The sequence below is a fragment of the Chiloscyllium plagiosum genome, unplaced genomic scaffold (genome assembly GCF_037043375.1).
Source record: "Chiloscyllium plagiosum isolate Xiang-an unplaced genomic scaffold, Cpla_swu_hap1 HiC_scaffold_2, whole genome shotgun sequence".
NCBI classification, from domain to species: domain Eukaryota; kingdom Metazoa; phylum Chordata; class Chondrichthyes; order Orectolobiformes; family Hemiscylliidae; genus Chiloscyllium; species Chiloscyllium plagiosum.
In genome coordinates, this window is record NW_028270140.1 from 118,785,518 (window position 1) to 118,805,880 (window position 20,363).

A 20,363-nucleotide genomic window follows, 5' to 3' on the forward strand; every position below is an offset into this window, starting at 1 on the left:
TTCACAAGATTAGCATGATCTCCTTGTTCTTGTTGTGAATGCCCAGAATAATAATGACCAGGACACTGCATACTTTATTTCCTGCTCTCTCTACCTGTCCTGCCACTTTCGATGGATCTGGGTAAGTATACCTATGTCCCTCTGCATCAATAATCTTTTTAGAATTATATTCCCTATTTTACATTCTTTCAGACTTCTTCCAACCAAAATGCATCCCTCAAACCTCTCTGCATTGAACTTCATTTGCTCAACTCCACCAAGTTGTTAATGTTCTTTTGGTGTTCCACACTGTCCTCATCATAGTTTACAATGCTTCCTAGTTTCATATCATTCTTAAGCTTTGAAATTATCCCACCAACACCAAGATCTAGACCATTACTATACTTGAGGAAAAGCAGGAGAACAACCCCTAGACGATTCCACTGCAAACATTCCTCCAGGCAGAAAAATATCCATTGGCCTTTTACTGTCTTTCTAATCACTCAGCTAATTTTATATCCATGTTGCTACTGCTTCTTTTATTTCTTGAGCTATAACTTTTCTCATGTCTGAAGTGTGACACTGCATTAAGCATCTTCTGGTAGTTCATGTGTGCAACATCAACAGTGTTACCCTCAGTGACTTATACTGTTACATTTTCAAAAAACACCAGCAAGTCAATTAAAAATAATTTTCCTTTTAGATATCCAAGCCAACTCTTCTAATTCAATTCACCTTTTTCCATGTGATGATGAATTCTATCCCAAATTGCTAGAAACTTCCTGGCAACTGAAATTAAATAACTGACCTGTTATGCTGGGCTTATCCTTGCTTCCTTTTTTGAGCAAAGCTGCAATGTTTTCAATTCTACAGTCTTCTGGTTCCTCCTCTGAGTTTAAAAAAGACTCAAAGGTCATGGGCAATGCTCTGCAATTTTCTTCACTTCCTCTTTTGCAGCAAGTAATTCACCTTCTGGCATCCCAAACCCTGTCTACCTCTGGAAGGCACAAGTCAGGCATGTGATGGAACACTCCCCACTTGCCTAGATGATAATTGCAGTTCCAACAACACTCAAGAAGCTTGACACCATCCAGGATAAAGCAACTCATATGATTGGTACCACACTAACTGCTACTTCGTCCACCACCAACACTCAGAAGCAGCAACGTATACTATCTACAAGATGCACTGCAGAAATTCACCAAGAGTCCTTCGACGGCATCTCCCAGTTCCAAGGGCAGTACGTATATGGGAGCACCAGCACTTGCAAGTTCCCCTCCAAGCTACTCACCATCCTGACTTGGAAATATATTGCCGTTCCTTACTGACACTGGGTGAAAATCTTGGAATTCCTTCTGTTATGACATTGTGGGTCAACTCACAGCACATGGACTGCAACTTCAAGTAAAAAATCATTGGATGCATTTCAATGAGTCCTGGTACCATATCAATTTTAATTACCAATAGTGTATCGAACACTTCTTCCTTAGCAATTTTAAACTCTTCAGTAAGAGAATTTTCTTCTGTCACCATGACTTGGGTAGAATCCACCTCCTTGGTAAAGATAGAATGAGAAGTGTTCATTTAATACCTCAGCCATTCCCTCTGTCCCCAGATTAAAATCCCTTCTTTTGGTCCCAAATTTACCCTAATTCTCTTTTTATACCTTTTTATTATTGATGTGTTTATAGAAATCTATGGGGTTTCCCTTTATGTTGGCTGCCAGTCTTTTCTTTTTAGTTCCTCTTTGCTTCTTGAATAGGCTTTTATCTTCTGTACAGCCCTTGGTTTTCAGTTGTGTTTTCTACCTGACACTTGCTATGACTGCATTTTTCTTATTTTAATATTTATTGCCTTTGAATCCAAGGACCGCTGGATGTGTTTGCCCTACCCTTCCCTTTGGAGAAAATATGCCTTGATTGTGCCTGAATTATCTCCTAGGAGAAAGTGAGGACTGCAGATGCTGGAGATCAGAGCTGAAAAATGTGTTGCTGGAAAAGCACAGCAGGTCAGGCAGCATCCAAGCATCCAAGATTCCTGAAGAAGGGCTTATGCCCGAAACGTCGATTCTCCTTCTCCTTGGATGCTGCCTGACCTGCTGCGCTTTTCCAGCAACACATTTTTCAGCCCTGAATTATCTCCACTTTGAAAATAACCCATTGCCCAGATACTGTTTTTCCTACCAACCTTTTGCTACCCTCTTCCATCCCTGCCCCAATGAAGTGATTGCTCTGTGGTTTAACTTTCTAACTCTGGATTGGTCATTGCCATTCTCCACAATCATATTAAGCATTATGATACAATAATTACTGTCTCCTAAATGTTCTCCACTGACACATGAGCTACTGGCTTACCTCATTTCCATGAGCAGTGAACCTTTCTTGTTGGACTGCACACCTACTTCTGTCAGAACTGCTCCTTACAAAATAGATACCTTAAAATACAGCATCTCAGTCTATGCTTGGGTAATTAAAGTCCTTGTAGGACAGTGGTAGAGTTCATGATTTCCCACAATTTACAGGCCATGCATTCTACTTGACTGAGCTGTGCTCTCCTCTTAACTTTATTTCCCTCAGGTTAACCTGATTCTGTTTTTCAATACTTGTATTACTTTATTATATTGGCCTGATTTTCCTTTATTCTTGGTGTTTTCAATAAAATTGAATATAGCAAATTCTTTAAAAATGATATTTTTATTCTAATTTGCTGCAATTTAAAGATTGTCCCAAGTTGGTACTAAATAACGAACTTACTGAGAATAGAAGAAACGAAATATTTCCCTCTATCCTTCTCCAATGTCCCACTCAATTCATTCTACTTCTTGCAGTAAATCTTGCTTAAATCTTACTCTCCTCGTTTTCTGTCTCTGCTTAATTCCCACTTTGAAACAAATTCACAGATATACTGGCTTGGCCTCTGTTTCTATCTCACTCAGATGCAGACACCCTCACACTGACCAGTCACCTTTAATCATTGAGCACACTCAGATGAGGTCTTGATGGATGTCTTCAAAAGTCACCAAACCTTAGCGCCATGCATGTTAGTACACTGTTTCACTGACTGCTGTTTTTCTATAGTAGGACATGTTATGTCAGAAATTTTAAATGTTATATCACACAAAAATATCAAGTGTTCACTCAGGTGGATCACATTCAGCAACATAAAACATAAAGGATGAGAAGAATAACAATTAAGCGAGAGCTGCCTGGCAAGTCACTAACAAAATGTTAAACACGATGAAATCCCAAACCCAGCTTGTTCATCTTGAAGCAGGTTTCAGTGAGGTTCTCTCTGGCCTCTTCTTTGATGCATTACTGTCTCGTGCTCCTTTTGATTTCCCTCCCTGTCAATGTCTTGATAATCTTTTTCATCCTCAGAAGGTAGTTATCATTCTTCCATCTTTATCCAGGACATCTTTGTCAGCTCCGGTTGTGAAGAGGACAGTATGCTACCATGAAGTGTGGTCCCCTTTCTGAGCTATACTGCAATGTTCTTCTGGAGCAGTCGGGCCTTGAAAACTCAGCTTAAAGAGCCTTTGGTTTATTCTTCTATAGCCCTGGTGTAAACACGAGCAGCATCATATCTTTGTTCTGCATCATTGTGAGGTTTGGTAAAGGTGATATAAACCGTGTTTGGAAGTAGGTGCCCCTTGACTCCGAGCAGCCGTCCCTGTATGGCTGAAGGACCTTGAAAGGAAGCAAGAACCTGTGAATTTGCTCATTTGTAAGGATCATGGCAGTTCCCAGGCTATCTGGCACAGACCTCCAGCATCTTCAGTTGCTGCTTCTCTCTCTGAAGACTGTATGGCATTTGCTAGAGTTTGCTTCTTTGCTGAGCATGTTGATGGGTAATAATCATATTTTCTTCTATAGTGTTTTCAGATTTGTGCCAAGGCCATAACGACTCTAGCCATTGCCTTCTTCACCTGAGATACATGAGTAGATAAGCTGAGAGGAATGTCAGAAAGATAACACAATTTTATGTTTGTAACTCCTGAGCCCTCACATATGTCATAGTGGAGACTAATGTTATGTCCTCACACAGTGTGGCACGGAAGCTTCCTAAACATTTCATTGGCATGTCTCCATAGGAGCTAGATAGTATGTGACCTTATCCAGTTGTCTGTTTTAAAAAATCAAAGTTTTCATTTTACATTGGGAGCAGTGGTTAGCACTCCTGCCTCACAGCGCCAGGGACCCGGGTTCGATTCCAGCCTCGGGTGACTGTCTGTGTGGAGTTTGCACATTCTCCCTGTGTCTGCGTGGGTTTCCTCCGGGTGCTCTGATTTCCTCCTGCAATCTAAAGATGTGCAGGTTAGGTAAATTGGCCATGCTAAATTTACCACAGTCTTCAGGGATGTATAGGCTAGGTGCATTAGTCAGGAGAAATGTAGAGCAATAAAGGTAGGGGATTGGGTCTGGATGGGATACTCTTCAGAGGGTTGGTGTGAACTTGTTGGGTCAAATGGCCTTTTTCCACACTGTAGGGATTCTAAAAAAAGTAAATCAGTAATGATGTTTTTCCTCAGCTTGGCAAGGAAAAGGCTCTTCCACTTCACAGACCATGTCTTTGCTTACTTGTGATTTATTATTACCATCTGACAACTATGAAGCATCTTCTAGTGCTTGCTGCAGATCTTGTTTGTGAAATGGCAACTTCAAGTGCTACTTTTTAGTGTCTGTTCATGTTACAGTTGCTTACGAGGCAATTAATGCATGGTCACAACTGCTTGTGGACTTAGCTTATGACTTGTAGTCTTGGACAGGGAATGACCTGCGGAAAAAATGCAATTTGAAGCCAGAATGGCTGGTATTACAGAATTGTTGGAGGCATGATTACTGCAATTGTTTCTCGCACGGCCTCAAATCTCAAGAGTTTTACTCCACCATTGAAGAAAAAAATATCAGTAATTTACTCTGCCATTCTGCATGAGGTGTTAGCCATTTGTGTGGTTATTGCACAGTTGACTTTTGAACTGACATAGCAAGATTCCAGCATTGTTTCAGAGCGAGTACATTCCAGGTTCTGCCTGTGCAACATGACTTTGCTCCCCACCTTAGAGTTAGGTTAAGTTAGATGTGGGAAGGTTGTTTCTTATTGTGGGACAGTCTCAGACTAGAGAGCATAATCTCCAAATAAGAGATTGCACCTTTCGATAGGGATGAAGAGGAATTTGTTCTCTCAAATGCGAGTGAACCTGTGAAATCATTTATCACAAAGGGCTTTTAAGGCTGGGTCATTAAGTATATTCTAGAGATAGAGATTTTTAATCAATAAGGAAATCAAATATTATGGGGAAAAAGCAGAAAAGTTGAATGTTATCAGCTAAGCTATGATCACTTTGAATAATAGAGCCAACCTGATGGGCTGAATGGCCTGCTTCTGCTGCTGCATTTTATGGTGTTATGTCCTTTTGGTGTTGCTGTCTCTATGGCTTTTCAGACTCCTATAATCTCCTGAGCAGGTTTTCCCCTTCAGTCATGCACTTTTTGTTTCGGCAAATACTGCTACTGAGGTTTCTGGAACCCAGACCAGCACACACAAAAAATACGTGGGGTAGAGGAGACAAAATTCACGTTTCATGCAGGGCTTACAGACTCCAAAGAGATGCATGTGTGGTCATGATCCAAGGCTCCCCCAGCCTGGGATCCCAGATTTGAAATTATTCTGAAGAAAAAATTTGATGTCATTTCCAACTTCATTCCCATCCCCGACACTAGACAAAAATCCCACCAATTAAGTGCATAGCCTTTTGAGACACCAAAGGAAGAATGTGCTGCTATCCTTTACCTTGTTTTATTTAGTAACACATCGCCTTTCAGCTTGGTGCAGTTGACAGCACTTCAGATCCTTCACTCCTGTCATTTGAGCTAATATCAAGAATGACAATTTAGTGCAGTGCAAGTTTTCAGAGATACAATCATTTGAATGTGATGTTGGACATAGCCCCCAACCCCACGTTCAGTGATGTAAGATAAATATCAAAGATCACCCGACCACAATTCGTCCCTCAACCAAGACCACTCAATGACACAATATCTGCACTTCCTTTTGAAGAACATAGCTTTATACAAAATAGCTGCTTTACTTACCTACATGGAGAAGGGCATGGAAGCAAATAAAATCTGGGATAATAAATAATGATATCTCGAAAAGTGCCCATATTGCAAAGGAGGAGGTGCTCGATGTCTTAAAATGCATAAAAATAGATAAATCTATGCGACCATATCAAGTGTACCCTTGACCTTAGAGAAGTTGGGGAAGTGATTGTTGTGTCCCTTGCTGAGATATTTGTATCATCGATAGCCACGCATAAGGTGCTGGAAGACTGGCGGGTGGCTAATGTGGTGCCATTATTTTAGAAAAATGATAAGGAAAATCCAGAGAACTATAGGCCAGTGAGCCTGACATCTGTAGTGGGTAAGTGGTTGGATGGGACTCTGATGGACAGGATTGACATGTATTTGGATCTGATCTGATCTCCAGCATCTGCAGACCTCACTTTCTCCTCATGTATTTGGAAAGGCAAGGACTGATTAGGGATAGTCAATATGGCTTTGTGCTTGGGAAATGGTGCCTCACTAACTTGACTGAGTTTTTTGAAGAAGTGACAAAGCAGATTGTATGGCAGAGTAGTGGATATTGTCCATATGGACTTCAGTAAGGCACTGGACAAGATTCTGCATGGTAGACTGGTTAGCAATGTTAGATCACATGGAATACGGGGAGAACTAGCCATTTGGATATAAAATTGGCTTGAAGGTAAGAGACAGAGAGTGATGGTGGATGGTTGCATTTTGGACTGTAGGCCTGTGACCAGTGATGTGCTGCAAGGATTGGTGCTGGGTCCACAGCTTTTTCTCATTTATATAAATGATTTGGATTTGAATCTGGGAGCTCTTGTTAACAAGTTTGCAGATGACACCAAAATTGATGGTGTAATGAACAGCAAAGAAAATACCTCCAAATTACAACAGGATCTTGATCAGCTGGGCCAATGGCCGAGGTGTGGCAGGTGGAGTTTAATTTGGATAAATGTGAGGTGCTGCATTTTGGAAAGGCAACGTAGGGCAGGACCTATACACTTAATGGGAAGGTCCTGGGGAGTGTCGTCGAGCAAAGAGAACTTGGGGTACAGGTTCATAATTCCTTGAAAGCGAAGTCGCAGGTAGACAGGGTACTGAAGAAAGTTTTGGTACTGTTGTGAAGCAGAGGTCAACACCCCCCCCCCCCATAACTAAAACTGAAACTCCCAGAGAAGCTCACTTTGTCTCATAATCTGTTAAAAGAATTGTGAAAAGTGGGAGGTGAGAGGTACGTTATACCAATCCATTATAAAGGAGTGACTAAAATGAAATCCTTTCACTCACTCTACAATCAACAAGTGGCAATTTATTTATCTAACTCCAACAGTGAACAAATTAACAGAACTACTAACAAACTGAACAATTCCCCTCTAACTGCTAACTATTCCCTAATAAAACAAAATCCTAATGGTACGCTATTCCAATAAAGTACAAGTCTCAAAATACAATAAAAATTTAGAACTCAGTCCCTCAAAATTACGGTCAGGATACATCTTCCAGAATGCTCCTCACCCTGTCCACTGATCTTCTTTCAGGAGCATCTTTCTCCTTCAAATTCTTGTTTCAGCTCTTCTGTCAGGACTGTTCTCTTTATGAATTCTGCTATCTGCAATATGAGCTAAGAGTGCCACAGTACTTTTATTAATTAGATGGTGCTTTCTCTGAGAGCTGAAAGTTGTTTGCCGTCTCCAATTTTCCAAAAGCCCTCACCTTTTATACCCTTGATTAATTTCTTTACAGATTCATTCTAGGCAGTCAAAACCGTAAGATTTAAATTTAATTTGTTTTTAATATCAAAGGGGTTGATTGGCTCAATTTAAAAAGACTTGTTGTCATGGTAAAAATGCTGCTTGGCTGTTTGATACAAAATGTTTCATTTCGGGTACTCTCTGTGCACCTGCACTTTAAACTGCTGTTCAGACATCCATTTTAACTCTAAGCACTGTAAAATAACACTACCTTTTAAAGGGACTATGCAATGCTTTACCCTATTTTACAATTTTGCACACACCAACTTCGCAACATTATACTTGGTTAATGCGTTGAGTATAACAGTTGGGATATCATGTTGTGGCTGTACAGGACATTTTGGAATACTGCATTCAATTCTGGTCTCCTGACCATAGGACAGATGGTGTAAAACTTGGAAGTGTTCAGAAAAGATTTACAAGAATGTTGTCTTGGTTGGAGGGTTTGACTAAGGTTGAATAGGCTGGGGCTATTTTCCCTGAAGCATCAGAGGATGAGGGTTGACCTTAAAGAAATTTATAAAATCATGAAGGGCATGGATAGGTTGAATACTCAAGGTCTTTTCCCCAAGTTAGAGGAGTCCAAAACTAGAGGGCATAGGTTTAAAGTGAGAGGGGAAATATTTGAAAGGGACCTAAGGGGCAATTTCTTATGCAGAGCGTGGTGTATGGAATGAGCTTCCAGAGGAAGTGATGGAGAGTGGTACAATTACAACATTTAAAAGGTATCTGGATTGGTAATTGAACAGGAGGGGTTTAAAGGGATATGGGCAAATGCTGACAAATGGGACGAGATTAATTTAGAACATCTGGTCAGAATGGATGAGTTGGACCGAAGGATCTGTTTCTGTGCTGTATTTCTCCATGGCTTCATCACACCTCTTGAGAAATAATTATTTGTGGCTGTTATTTTAAAACATTAGATGAGCTGAAGTATTCTTGCTGTGCACTCATTCTTATCCCATTTGTCCAGCGGGGTGTCATTTCCATGCTGCTACCAGTCATGGGTATCAAACCAGTGCTTTGAGGAGAAATGGAATTTAGAGCTGTAAGTGTGGCATGTGGAGGGTAAGCTACTCTGATTTACCTGGACCATAAAAGTCAAGGTTACAGAATAACTTCGGTACTTTTCTGAGGGGTCTACACCATCCCCCTTAAAAACAACTGACAAGAATACTCAGTGTCCATTGTACCTCAGATTTGCAATCAGAGTCCTATATACATTATTTCAAATAGTCTCATGGACAAATGGAAATAGGTAGATGCTACAATCTCAGATGTCCCTAAGATGGTGGCATAGAGAATTTTCTTGTTGTTACCGTCCTGTTTACAGATGCCAGATTTGCTCAAAACGAGCCATGTTATAGTGAAGTGCTCTTCATATTTAATCAGTGATTACTTTTACAACACGTGACCTTGGTGGGGAGGTTTACTTTCCAACGTTAAGATAATTGTGGGCAATTTGCATTTGAATTTTTGAAATGCACTTCGGATGAGCAGTTGGAGATCTTTCAAAATATCCTCTTACATGTTAGCATACAGAATTACTGCTTATAACTCAAATGTCATTTTGCAAGTTGAAATATTTTCTTTAGTTTCAATTAAAACGAAAGTCATTTGCCTTTTCTTGCAATTTTACATTTTAAAAGTTATAGGTTACAATTCAGCTGCTTCCATTTTTGGGCCCCTCACTGCAGAATGCCAACAGCTTGTGCTCAAAGCGGGAGGACGGAGACCTTGGACCTCATTATTGCGTAACATGTTTTACAGTAAAAGCCTGCATAGGTTCATGTGTCAACGTTCAGGTAAATGTTTGGATGAGGGTCACAGGGGTCTAGAAGAGGAATGGCTGCACTTCAGAATCACATGATCAGCCATGATATTTTTAAGTGACAAAGCAAATTCAATGGACCAAATGATCTACTCCTGCTCTGACTTGTTATGCTATCATATTTTTATGTGAATGATTGAATGGTTTGGAATATTCGAAAGGGGGTCGTGAAGGTATATCACAGGTTTCTGCAATATTGTTGGAATATGATCAAGATTGACTAGAAGGACAAAGAGCACTGCAGGATTCTATGTTATTGTTGGTTAGGTATCAAGTGCAGTTGGGTGAGTGGGTGGCTTATGAGTTCTGGAATGGTTCAAAGCAAAGGTTTCAAGAGGTCAGAGATCACAGGACCAGATATAGTAGTGGCTGAGATGAGTTGCTTAGCACTTAGATTTTCCCAAAGATAGTCAGCACTGGTGTTGGGCATCTCGGGCACAAGCTCAAGTTGCAACAGGGATCAGAACAAAATGTTAGTTTCTTTATTTGAATGTTTCAAAGACCTAACTCCTGATTCTGAGGTGGGTAAAGGACACCTCTTGTTTGGTTCTTCAGAAATGTTGTTTGGCAGAACTTTGCTGATGTGGCACAAATGTCATTTTGAGCACCAAACTGCAGACATGGCATTGAAAGCCCAGGTATCTCAGAGCTATCTTCTAATCAACAATGTATTGGAGGAGTAAAATTTGTCAGTTAGCTTCTTTAATGCATGAACCAGTCATCAGAGAGAAGCTGACCCAAGCTCATTTCTTCTATGTGAAGTTCTGATCCTATCTCAGATAGTATTTAGCAGCTTTCTGTCATGCTAGATTGCAACGATAAACCAATTTGAGAGAAAAAAAGGTTACTTTTGCAATAATATGGAGTAAAATCTTGAACATGACTCATTAAAATGTAACCATATACCAGAACTTAGTCCAAAGCTTCACCAGATAAGACGTTCATCAGGAAGCCAGATAAAAACTAACCAGGAGATTGTTGCTCTTTAATGTTCTTCTGAAATATTCTCCAAGCTGTTTAATCCCAAATAATATGCACGAATATAAATGACTATTATTTGTTAACTATGAATGATTTAAATGTTTGCCTAACAGGGTATGCTGAAGACTTGGGTTCAGGTATTATTACAATCTATAAGGTATTTCTTAAATCACTGTGTAGAGGTGATATAACTTTCAGAAATAGTATATTTTTGAAACTTTGTAATGAGAGATATTTAAATTATAATTAAGTACAGTGCATCAGAGCTCTGTAGCATGACTAGCATGTATTCTTGTCACCTGAGTGGTACTGTGACAATAAATTCATGGCATGATTAAAACTGCAGATTAACATCTCTTATCTAATTCAGTGGTGGACATCAGAACAGCCCATCATTTGTTGGCATATGCATATGACTTCTGCAGTTGGCGGTAAAGGTGGCATCTGCAGTCGGTGTCAGAATTACAATGTTGGGCTTCAACTACAATAGGCCTGAATCACAGGAGGATCAAAGGGAATGGCAGTTGTATTGGCATGGTAGGCCCAGTGTCGTGCTCCTGGAATGCAGGAGCGGCAGTGGTAGTTTCCGAGCAGGACTCCTGGAATGGACTGTGATGTGAGGGCTTTAGTGGGCGCAGAGCTTGTTGTGGAGAATCCCACTCCCTCTGATGTTGAGCAGAGCACAAGAAGGGAGGAAGAACTCTGTTCTTAGCTATATTCTTGTTATATCTTAATATCTTCTGTAACTTAGAATGGTGCCAGAGCATGGCGACATATTACACATTTCACTATTTATTTGATAAATACAAGTGACGACATATCATCCAATTCATTTGCAAAGTACTTTATGCTCCTTCCCATTTCTGTATTTGCATGGCTAGTGCTATGCTGGTGTAATGTAGGATCAGCTGCTGTGTGATTGCGTACAAATGGATGCTATTCAGCGAAATTGTTATGCTTCTCTCTATTTGCAGTTTTGTCTGTGGTTTCTCCCTTTCATGTGCTACTAGAACCTTTTAAGAACACCTCTTTAATGAGGTGCCCAGTCTTTGCTCTATACATCCCCCTAAAGGCATGATTGAGATTGAAAGTCATTATTGTGCATGAGGTGTGGGGCGGGAATGTAGAAAGTATGGACTTACATCCTTTTATCATACAATACACCAGATAAATGTGTCATGAATTTGTATGATAATTAATATCATTTACATACCCTTATTTTAAATGCTTTAATTTCCACAGGTTCCAATTCACACTCGCACAGGAAGCTTGGGCGGTGCAGGAATAGATACAGCATCGGTCTTCGTAAATGAGGCTGCACTCCAGTATTCACCAAACAATTACCAAAGACCAAACAGTGTACAGACATTTTCTGAATCTCACAAAGTGGAAAGTGCCTTGAACTCCATTGTTAGGATTAATGAAAACTTGAAACACGAAGTTCCTGTTCAGCTTCTCAGTGCAACTAATCAGCTTCTGAAACCTACAGGCATCCATCAACAGATACCAACAAAATTGGCAAGTTTCTCCAAAGGAAACAGGGAGAAAACAAAAGGTAAATTAATGCAATTTTGAAATCGTTTACACTTTCTGTCCATTTTACTGTTAGACAGTTTTTGAATAACAATTAGTCAACATTTTTAACAAGAGGGAAGTTATAACAATGTAATGACAGGATTCCACATATTAGATAGTTGCAGTTCCCTTGCCTTCTCCCCCTTCTCCATGCTCTACTGTCTGTATCTATTTACTTACCTACTTGCTGAGTGGAATTGAGCTGCTTTGTTTACCTGCATGTAACAGTGAACATATTCAAAGTAATTCATTGGCTATGGAGGGCTTTGTGACATGCTGAAGATGTGAAAGGTGCTGGAAAAATACTTTTTTTGTTAATTTTCCTTTATATTACTGATATTTTGCACTATATTCCCTTTTTAAAAAAGAGAAAAAATCTTTTCAGGCTTTTCTGAAGTCGGCATACTGGACTCAAAACATTAATTTTGTTGCTCTCTCCACAGGTGGAGGGGGCAGCATTTATGCAATAGTGGGGGAGTGGAGTGCTGAGGGAGAAAGGATGTTGACTGTGCAGATTAAGCAATCAGAATGTGAGAATGGCAGAACAATGGTGTGACTAATGTTTTTATTGTTTTTTAATTGCTGAAAGTATTGGACTAGTTTTAACATTGTGATATTTCCAGTTATACTGCAAGTTTTTAAATATAACATATATATAAAAACAAATTACTGCGGATGCTGGAATCTGATTCCAAAAGAGAAAATGCTGGAAAATCTCAGCAGTCTGGTAGCATCTGTAAGGAGAGAAAAGAGCTGATGCTTCGAGTCTAACGTCAATGAATTACTTTGAATACGTCAGCTTTGACAATGGGTCAGTTAGACTCGAAACGTCAGCTCTTTTCTCTCCTTACAGATGCTGCCAGACCTGCTGAGATTTTCCAGCATTTTCTCTTTTGGTTTAAATATAACATATCTATCTTTACTTTTTATTTTTTTCCTTTTTCTTTTTTCCATACTTACTGCTTTAACTTTTATCACACAAAATAATGTGTGTGGGAAATCATGTCTCACAAACTTGATTGAGTTTTTTGAGGAAGTAACAAAGAGGTTTGATGAGGGCAGAACGGCACATGTGATCTATATGGACTTCAGTAAAGCAATCAACAAGGTTCTTTATGGTACAGGAGTTAGGAGGTCATGTTATGGCTGTACAGGACATTGGTTAGACCATTATTGGAAAACTGCATGCAATTCTAGTCTCCCTGCTATCAGAAGGATATTCTGAAATTTGAAAGGGTTCTGAAAAGATTTACAAGGATGTTGCCAGTGTTGGAAGGTTCAAGCTATAGGGAAAGGCTGAATAGACTGGGGTTATTTTCCCTGGAGAATTGGAGGCTGAGCGGTGACCTTATAGAAGTTTATAGAAATCATGAGGGGCATAGATAAAGTGAATAGCCAAGGTCTTTTCCATGGGGTGGGGGGAGTCCAAAACTAGAGGGCATAGGTTTAACATGAGAGGGGAAAGATTTAAAAGGGACTAAGGGACAACTTTTTCATGTAGAGAATGGTGTTTGTATGGAATAGACGGCCAAAGGAAGCGGAGTCCAGAACTAGAGGGCATAGGTTTAGGGTGAGAGGGGAAAGATATAAAAGAGACCTAGGGGGCAACTTTTTCACGCAGAGGGCAGTACGTGTATGGAATGAGCAGCCAGAGGATGTGGTGGAGGCTGACACAATTGCAGCATTTAAGAGGCATTTGGATGGGTATATGAATAGGAAGAGTTTGGAGGGATATGGGCCGGGTGCTGGCAGATGGGACTAGATTGGGTTGGGATATCTGGTCGGCATGGACGGGTTGGACTGAAGGGTCTTTTCCATGCTGTACATCTCTATGACTCTAAAAGGAATCTGGATGTGTGTATGAGTAGGAAGGGTTTAGAGGGATATGGGCCAATGCTGGCGAAGGGGACTAGATTAGGTTAGGATATCTGGTCAACATGGACAAGTTGAACCGAAGGGTCTGTTTTTGTGCTGCATATCTCTAAGACTATGTAATAATACTAGTCTGTATTGTTTCTAATTTTTTCTTATTTTCTTTTCTTCACACTCTGCTGTGGCTATGTTTTTAAAAATCACAAGGGAAAATCACAATGCTCCATCTAATTGTGTAGTGTTTGCATTGAGAGCTGATATCTGACAGTAACCATGGAGGGAGAAATGTGTGGAATTTTCTCTTTACAAACAAAGTGGCAGCAACTGACCCCAACCAGGAAGATAACACACTAGATCACCAGTTAAACAGTTTATTAAACACTCTATCATAGGGTTCATCAGTCTACTCCTTCGGGATCTAGCAACAAGAAAGTTTTAAAAACCTTTTCACAGTGTGGTGGTCGTGGGATGGGGGCGGAATTGGGGGAGGGGGTGCAGTACAGAGAGTGGCTTTCAGAGGCCACTGCCTTGCTCCTATCTGTGCTTCCAGTTGCCCTGAGATTGAGTCAATTCACAGGTCTCTCTCTCCTCTCAATTCAGTAGGCAGGTTGCCATATTCCCAGTTGGGAAAGCAGCTGATCAATAAGTTGGCAAGTTGAGGCCTTTAGTGGCCCTTGAGTGGTCCAACGATATGCTGGTCAGGTGAATTGGCCATGCTGAATTGCCCTTAGTGTTAGGCGCATTAGTCAGAGGGAAATGGGCCTGGGTGGATTATTCTTCAGAGAGTTGGTGTGGACTTGTTGGGCCAAATGGCCTGTTTCCACATTGTAGGGAATCTAATCTTGATTGTTTAAGGGCAGTAATTACTAGCTAGTTGAGAAAGTCACCTATGGACCTTTTTCATTTAGCACTTACATACAGGCCATGTGAAGTGGTTGAATTTCTCTCTTAGGGCAAACTGGTCACTTATTTCTCCTCTCACCACCTTCACAGAGCAGAAAAGCAGGTCCTGGAGTTAACACTTCATGAGTGATGAAAACTCCCTCACAGATACTGCCAAACCTGATGAGTGTTTCTAGCATTTTCTGTTTTACAGCTTCTTCAGTTTTTTTTCTGAGACTTATCATCAGGTGACTAACAAGTGATTTTTATGCAATTATAATGTACTCCTGTCTTTATCTGCGTTCTCAGGATAGCAAGTCCCAATTGTATTTAAATGATTTAAAGTGACATTCAAATAAATTTCTGTGGTACCCAGTTATTATTCTATTTCAGCAAAGTTAATTTATGTGAGAATTAAGATGGACTGTGCACCGATCATTTGAATGCAGTTCAGTCTACCATTTAAAAGCCCATTTCCTCCTGTTTTTTGTGCCACACCTATAACAATGTGACCTTCTGTCATTTTCTGCATGTGCATTTCCAATGTTGTATTTATTAGACATTTTGAGTTGCCATCTGCTTTAAAGGAACTAAGGTATGAAACAAGAACAGGGTATAGCCCATGCCTTTGGCAAAGTTCACTTGCTTCACAGCATAAGTATACAGAGGACGATGTTTTTTTATCAATGATTACTTACTTACTGTTATGCAGAAATGAAAAATATTTAAAGAATGAGGAAGCTTATACTAAAAATAGGTAATTTCTGATTGTGCACAGCTGTGTTACTAGCATACACACAAGGTGGACCCAAACCATTGGAATGTTTTGTGAAGAGATTTGTCCTTCTTCCTTTCATATGGTTATCATCAATATTTTGATTATATAATGTCATACTTACCAGATACTTCCCCCAAAAAATTACTTCTATTACAAAGACAGAGTAGAAAAGACATGTTAGTTTGAGTCACCTAATGATTTGGAGGTGCCAGTGTTGGACTGGGGTGAACAAAGTTAAAAATCACACAACACCAGGTTATAGTCAAGTAATCTAACCTAATCTAGTCCAACAGATTTATTTGGAAGTACTAGCTTTCAGAGCGCTGCGCCTTCATCAGGTAGCTAATGGACTACCTGATAAAGGAGCAGCACTCTGAAAGCTTGTACTGCCAAATAAACCTGTTGGACTATAAGCTGGTGTTGTGTGATTTTTAACTTTGTGTCAAGTAAATGATGCATTGATACAATTTGTAACATTAAGTCCTGGAACTCAGAACAAGCCATGCCTCCTTCTGCAGGCACAAAATGTGCTTCAAAGACACACTGAAACACTTTCAGAAATGTAACCACTATCAATGCCAACATGTAGAATTAACGTATACATGCACCCTAACAATATTTGTTATGGTTCCTGTGTAGTCATCCAGGATGGATTCCTATACCTAACATTCAGCTGACTGCATGTGTAAATTGAGGATTGAGTGCCTGTTTTTGATGTCTATGCAAAATGTGCTGCAGCCAGGTCCTTTAGACATTCAACAACCAAACCAACAGTACTTGAAGGCACTATTGATGTAATGAGTTACCACTGACTGCATTGGGTTATCTTGTCATTGTACTGAATTTTATCAAATGTTGGCTCAGCGTTAGATTTGGGAGGTGTCATGGATGTTTTCCCTCCAAGAGCTCTAGCATGCAATTCTCCACTGGTCACCTTATTATGTTTGCACCATACTTTAGAGACTGTAACGAGGTCAGACAGGTGGACATCATAGAATATGAGTTCCCTGATTGGGCCAGGTTGACAGCCCCAATCAGGGAACCCTGGCTGACAGATATAAACAGGAGTGTCAGAGGTTATGCTCACTCCGAGAGCTGGCTCTGAGGAAGCTGGATCAGTGTCAAGGACATTCCATGTGTAACAAATGGGTGACTTGATGACAGGATACTGGCCTCTGTGGACTTATTTCACACACATTTATGGCACTGCTCGCACACACCAGTTGCAGAAGTACTCGCCACTGCCAGAGCCACCTATTATTTCTGCTGTCAGTGTCATATTTAAACCTGAGCTGTGCACTAGGTCAGCTGTTGCCAGTCTCAAATAGCACTTCACAGTACAAGTAGTGGGAGAAAATGAGGAAGAAAGCTTCTGAGAGCATCAAGTTGGGATGGGTGACACTTGATGATGAATAGAAACTCAAACTCATGAATGTGTTGCTATTTTACATCATCACCAGTCTGATCGACAGCTCATTGTAACTGCAGTTACAAGAATCAAAGCTACACAGGCTAAACGTCTACAGTATTACACCATGTTAGAACCCTATCTAAGAGAGTGCTACTCTTTCCCTAATGTCCAACATAGTATAACATTTTGTCATTGTTCAATGTGAATGCACCACATGTTGAAAGGCCTTCAAAGATTTGCAAATGTTAACTTTTAAAGAGCAGCAGGTAAAGAAAAGACTTTAGCAGCGCTGACTGGACTAACACTTATTGCCCATTCCCCAGCTGCCATTTTGAAGGGGCAGTGAACTGTCTTCTTGCGTCACTGCAGTCTATTCAGTGTAGGCACATCCACCTTTCTCTATACTAAGTATAGTCATTGCCTGGCACAGGTCTTTCAGCATTTGGACATGGACTGCTTCAGTATTTTGAAGAGTTGCAAATGGTGCTGAATATTGTGTGGTCAATTCATGAATGTCCCCACTTCTGACCTTATGATGGAGTGAGGGTGAAGCAGCTGAAAATGAGTAGACCTTGTCTCCTAGTAATTATTCTTGTAAGGAATCCTGCCCTTAAAATTAATGAGAGTTCTGAATGATATCGGCATCATGGCTGCTTCCAGAGTACCTGCTGCAGACTTCTAAAATATAGTGCTGATGATCATAAGTAATTTAAACATTGATGGAATAGAGCCATTTTCTGTCGATGAAGTCACTCAAGTTTTTAATATGACTCTTTCAGTACAATGGGTATCATATGTAGAACCATGCACGTGGGGAGACCAGCTATGCTGACCTTACAGCAAACAAGCTGAAGCAGTGTGATCGTCTTAAATTACATTGGTAACAGCCTTGATACATTTGTGATTTGAGAACTGAGAGATACATACAGGTTCCCACTGGATACTTGGAAGCAGCCAGCTGCATAAATATTTAGTGAGCTGGAACCTTCATTACCATTGAGATAGTTAGTCACCTATCCCTTCAGTTTGCAATTTCTGTTTCAATAAATAACACATTTCTGTGACAGTATCCAAGAACATCCTCAGTCTCTAGTGGCAATGCATCTTTCTCATCTGGAGAATTGACCCTCCAAACAATAGACTCTGGGCCCTTTGTACCTGTTCCACATCCTGAGGGGCCATTCAGCTGTGACCTGGGGTCCACATGTGGAGTGTGTTTGCCAGCCCCTCAATGTCGCTGCTGGCCCTGAGTTTGCTGGCACATTTGTTCTTCAGTGTCTCTGCATCTGTGTTGCACTGCAGCCAGAGTGATAATAATCCATTTTGGATTCAGTCATATCATTTCAAAGGAACCTATTTGGGGAATATCAGAAAAAGAAGAGGTCCTTCGTTATGTAAGTAGTCAGCATTTGTTTCACTCATAAATGACTGTTAAGCATTGTCCTCCTTAGATTGGGAAATTGAGGACTCTGGCAAGTAGGGCCATGAAATACCTATATATGGACTTTGACCTAATGGGCCTTATTTGGTAATAAGCAAGTACAGCAGAAGATTGTAAATGGCATAGGACTAACAAAACCTTATTCCAGCCCCCACTCCCCCCATCACTCAAGGTCAGCCTTGCGTATAAGAGCATATTGGCAAATGCATACAATTCAGGTTGAGGAAGTCAGCTCCACATCTTTGTGCAGACTGAGACATTGGATTATTCTTATGAATTGTGGCTCATAGGTGCCACTTCTGATTACACCTTCACAGAGATGGCTATGACCCATTTGTGATGACCATTTATAATGAGATGGTCAAGGTTGCTTCAGGTCAGAATTTGTGTCTGAGTGTAGTTAGTTACTGCATCACTTCCACATGCAGGATTCTATGATTACAGATGTCTTTAATCTCTGTGAAGTGCCTGATTAATTCAATTGCTGCATGAAGAGTCTCACATTGCTCACAGGCCCACCCTCTGAGTTTGGGAAGATTGCTCTTACATAATGGAGCATAACAATTCTCCATCACCTTCATTGTCTTTCTTCAGAATAAATCATCAACAACATTTGGTTTGACCTTTTACCAGTGAGTATGTGGTTAGATGTTGCAGAGATGTTGTGTTGAACTTCAGGTAAAATGGTTCTGCCTGGTATCTTACACACTTTGTCAACTGCACTATTAATATTGCAGTTTTCTTAAATGGGAGAATTAATTATATTTATATTAGTTAGAAAAAGTTGCCATTATTCCTATTTTATGTTGTTATTTAACTTCACTAGGTCTTGATCTGAGGTATTAGTGATCGATGTTATCATAATTAAAGCCAAATTCCCACCCCTGTCAACAAGTAACAAACTAATTAATTACCAAGTATCAGCAATTACTATTACCAGGATTACAATTATAGAGTCATGGAGATGTACAGCACGGAAACAGACCCTTTGGTCCAACTCGTCATTGCAGCCAGATATCCTAACCTAATCTCGCCCCATTTGTCAGCACTTGGCCCATATGCCTCTAAATCCTTCCTATACATGTATCCATTCCTGATGCCTTTTATTCCATACATGCATCACCCTCAGTGTGAAAATGTTGTCCCTTATGTTCCTTTTTAACTTGTCCCCTCTCACCCTAAACCTATGCCCTCTAGTTCTGGACTCCCGCAGCCCAGGGAAAAAAAATACCTTGTCTATTTACCCTATCCATGCCCCATGATTTTATAAACCTCTATAAATTCACCTTCTTAAATGTAAACCAGAAATATTACATAGAACATTCTCTGATTCAGTTATAGTATTCTATTTATAGCAGTAAATAAGCATCAATTTTATTGACTTATTGAAACCGTTGATATCTTTAAAGTGCAATCTAATAATAGTTAGCTCATAATTCAATAGCTTCTAACGGCTGGTGTTTAATCTCAGTGGGAAGTAACAAACCTACTGAGGGTGAATTTCCTGTAGCTGCTCATGCTGCAACATTATGGAACTGGGGGGAAAAGTTCTACTGTGATCATAGTCACAGCTTCAGACCAGATTATGGAGTGGGCAAAGCCCCAAAATATATTCATGCCCCCCATCCCCCACCCTACATTACTGACCACAAATTGCAATGTATTGTGGCCTCACCACCACCACCATCATCACCTCACCATCATAATGTGCACTCTTCCATAATGTCCTGTGTCATTATTTTCATTTGCTAGTAATTACAGTCAACTTTCAAACCATAC

At 40.2% G+C, this 20,363-nt stretch overlaps 1 protein-coding gene across 5 annotated transcripts in view; it reads left to right on the forward strand.

Annotated features, from left to right (window-relative positions):
• The window catches only part of arhgef28a (Rho guanine nucleotide exchange factor 28a), a 468,925-nt gene that overhangs the window by 390,957 nt on the left and 57,605 nt on the right, over positions 1–20,363 (forward strand). For all 5 annotated transcript variants that reach the window (XM_043707577.2, XM_088000126.1, XM_088000117.1 and 2 more), the window contains one exon: positions 11,868–12,180. In XM_043707577.2, the coding sequence (XP_043563512.2) occupies positions 11,868–12,180 (313 nt within the window). The remainder of the gene's footprint in view (positions 1–11,867; positions 12,181–20,363) is intronic.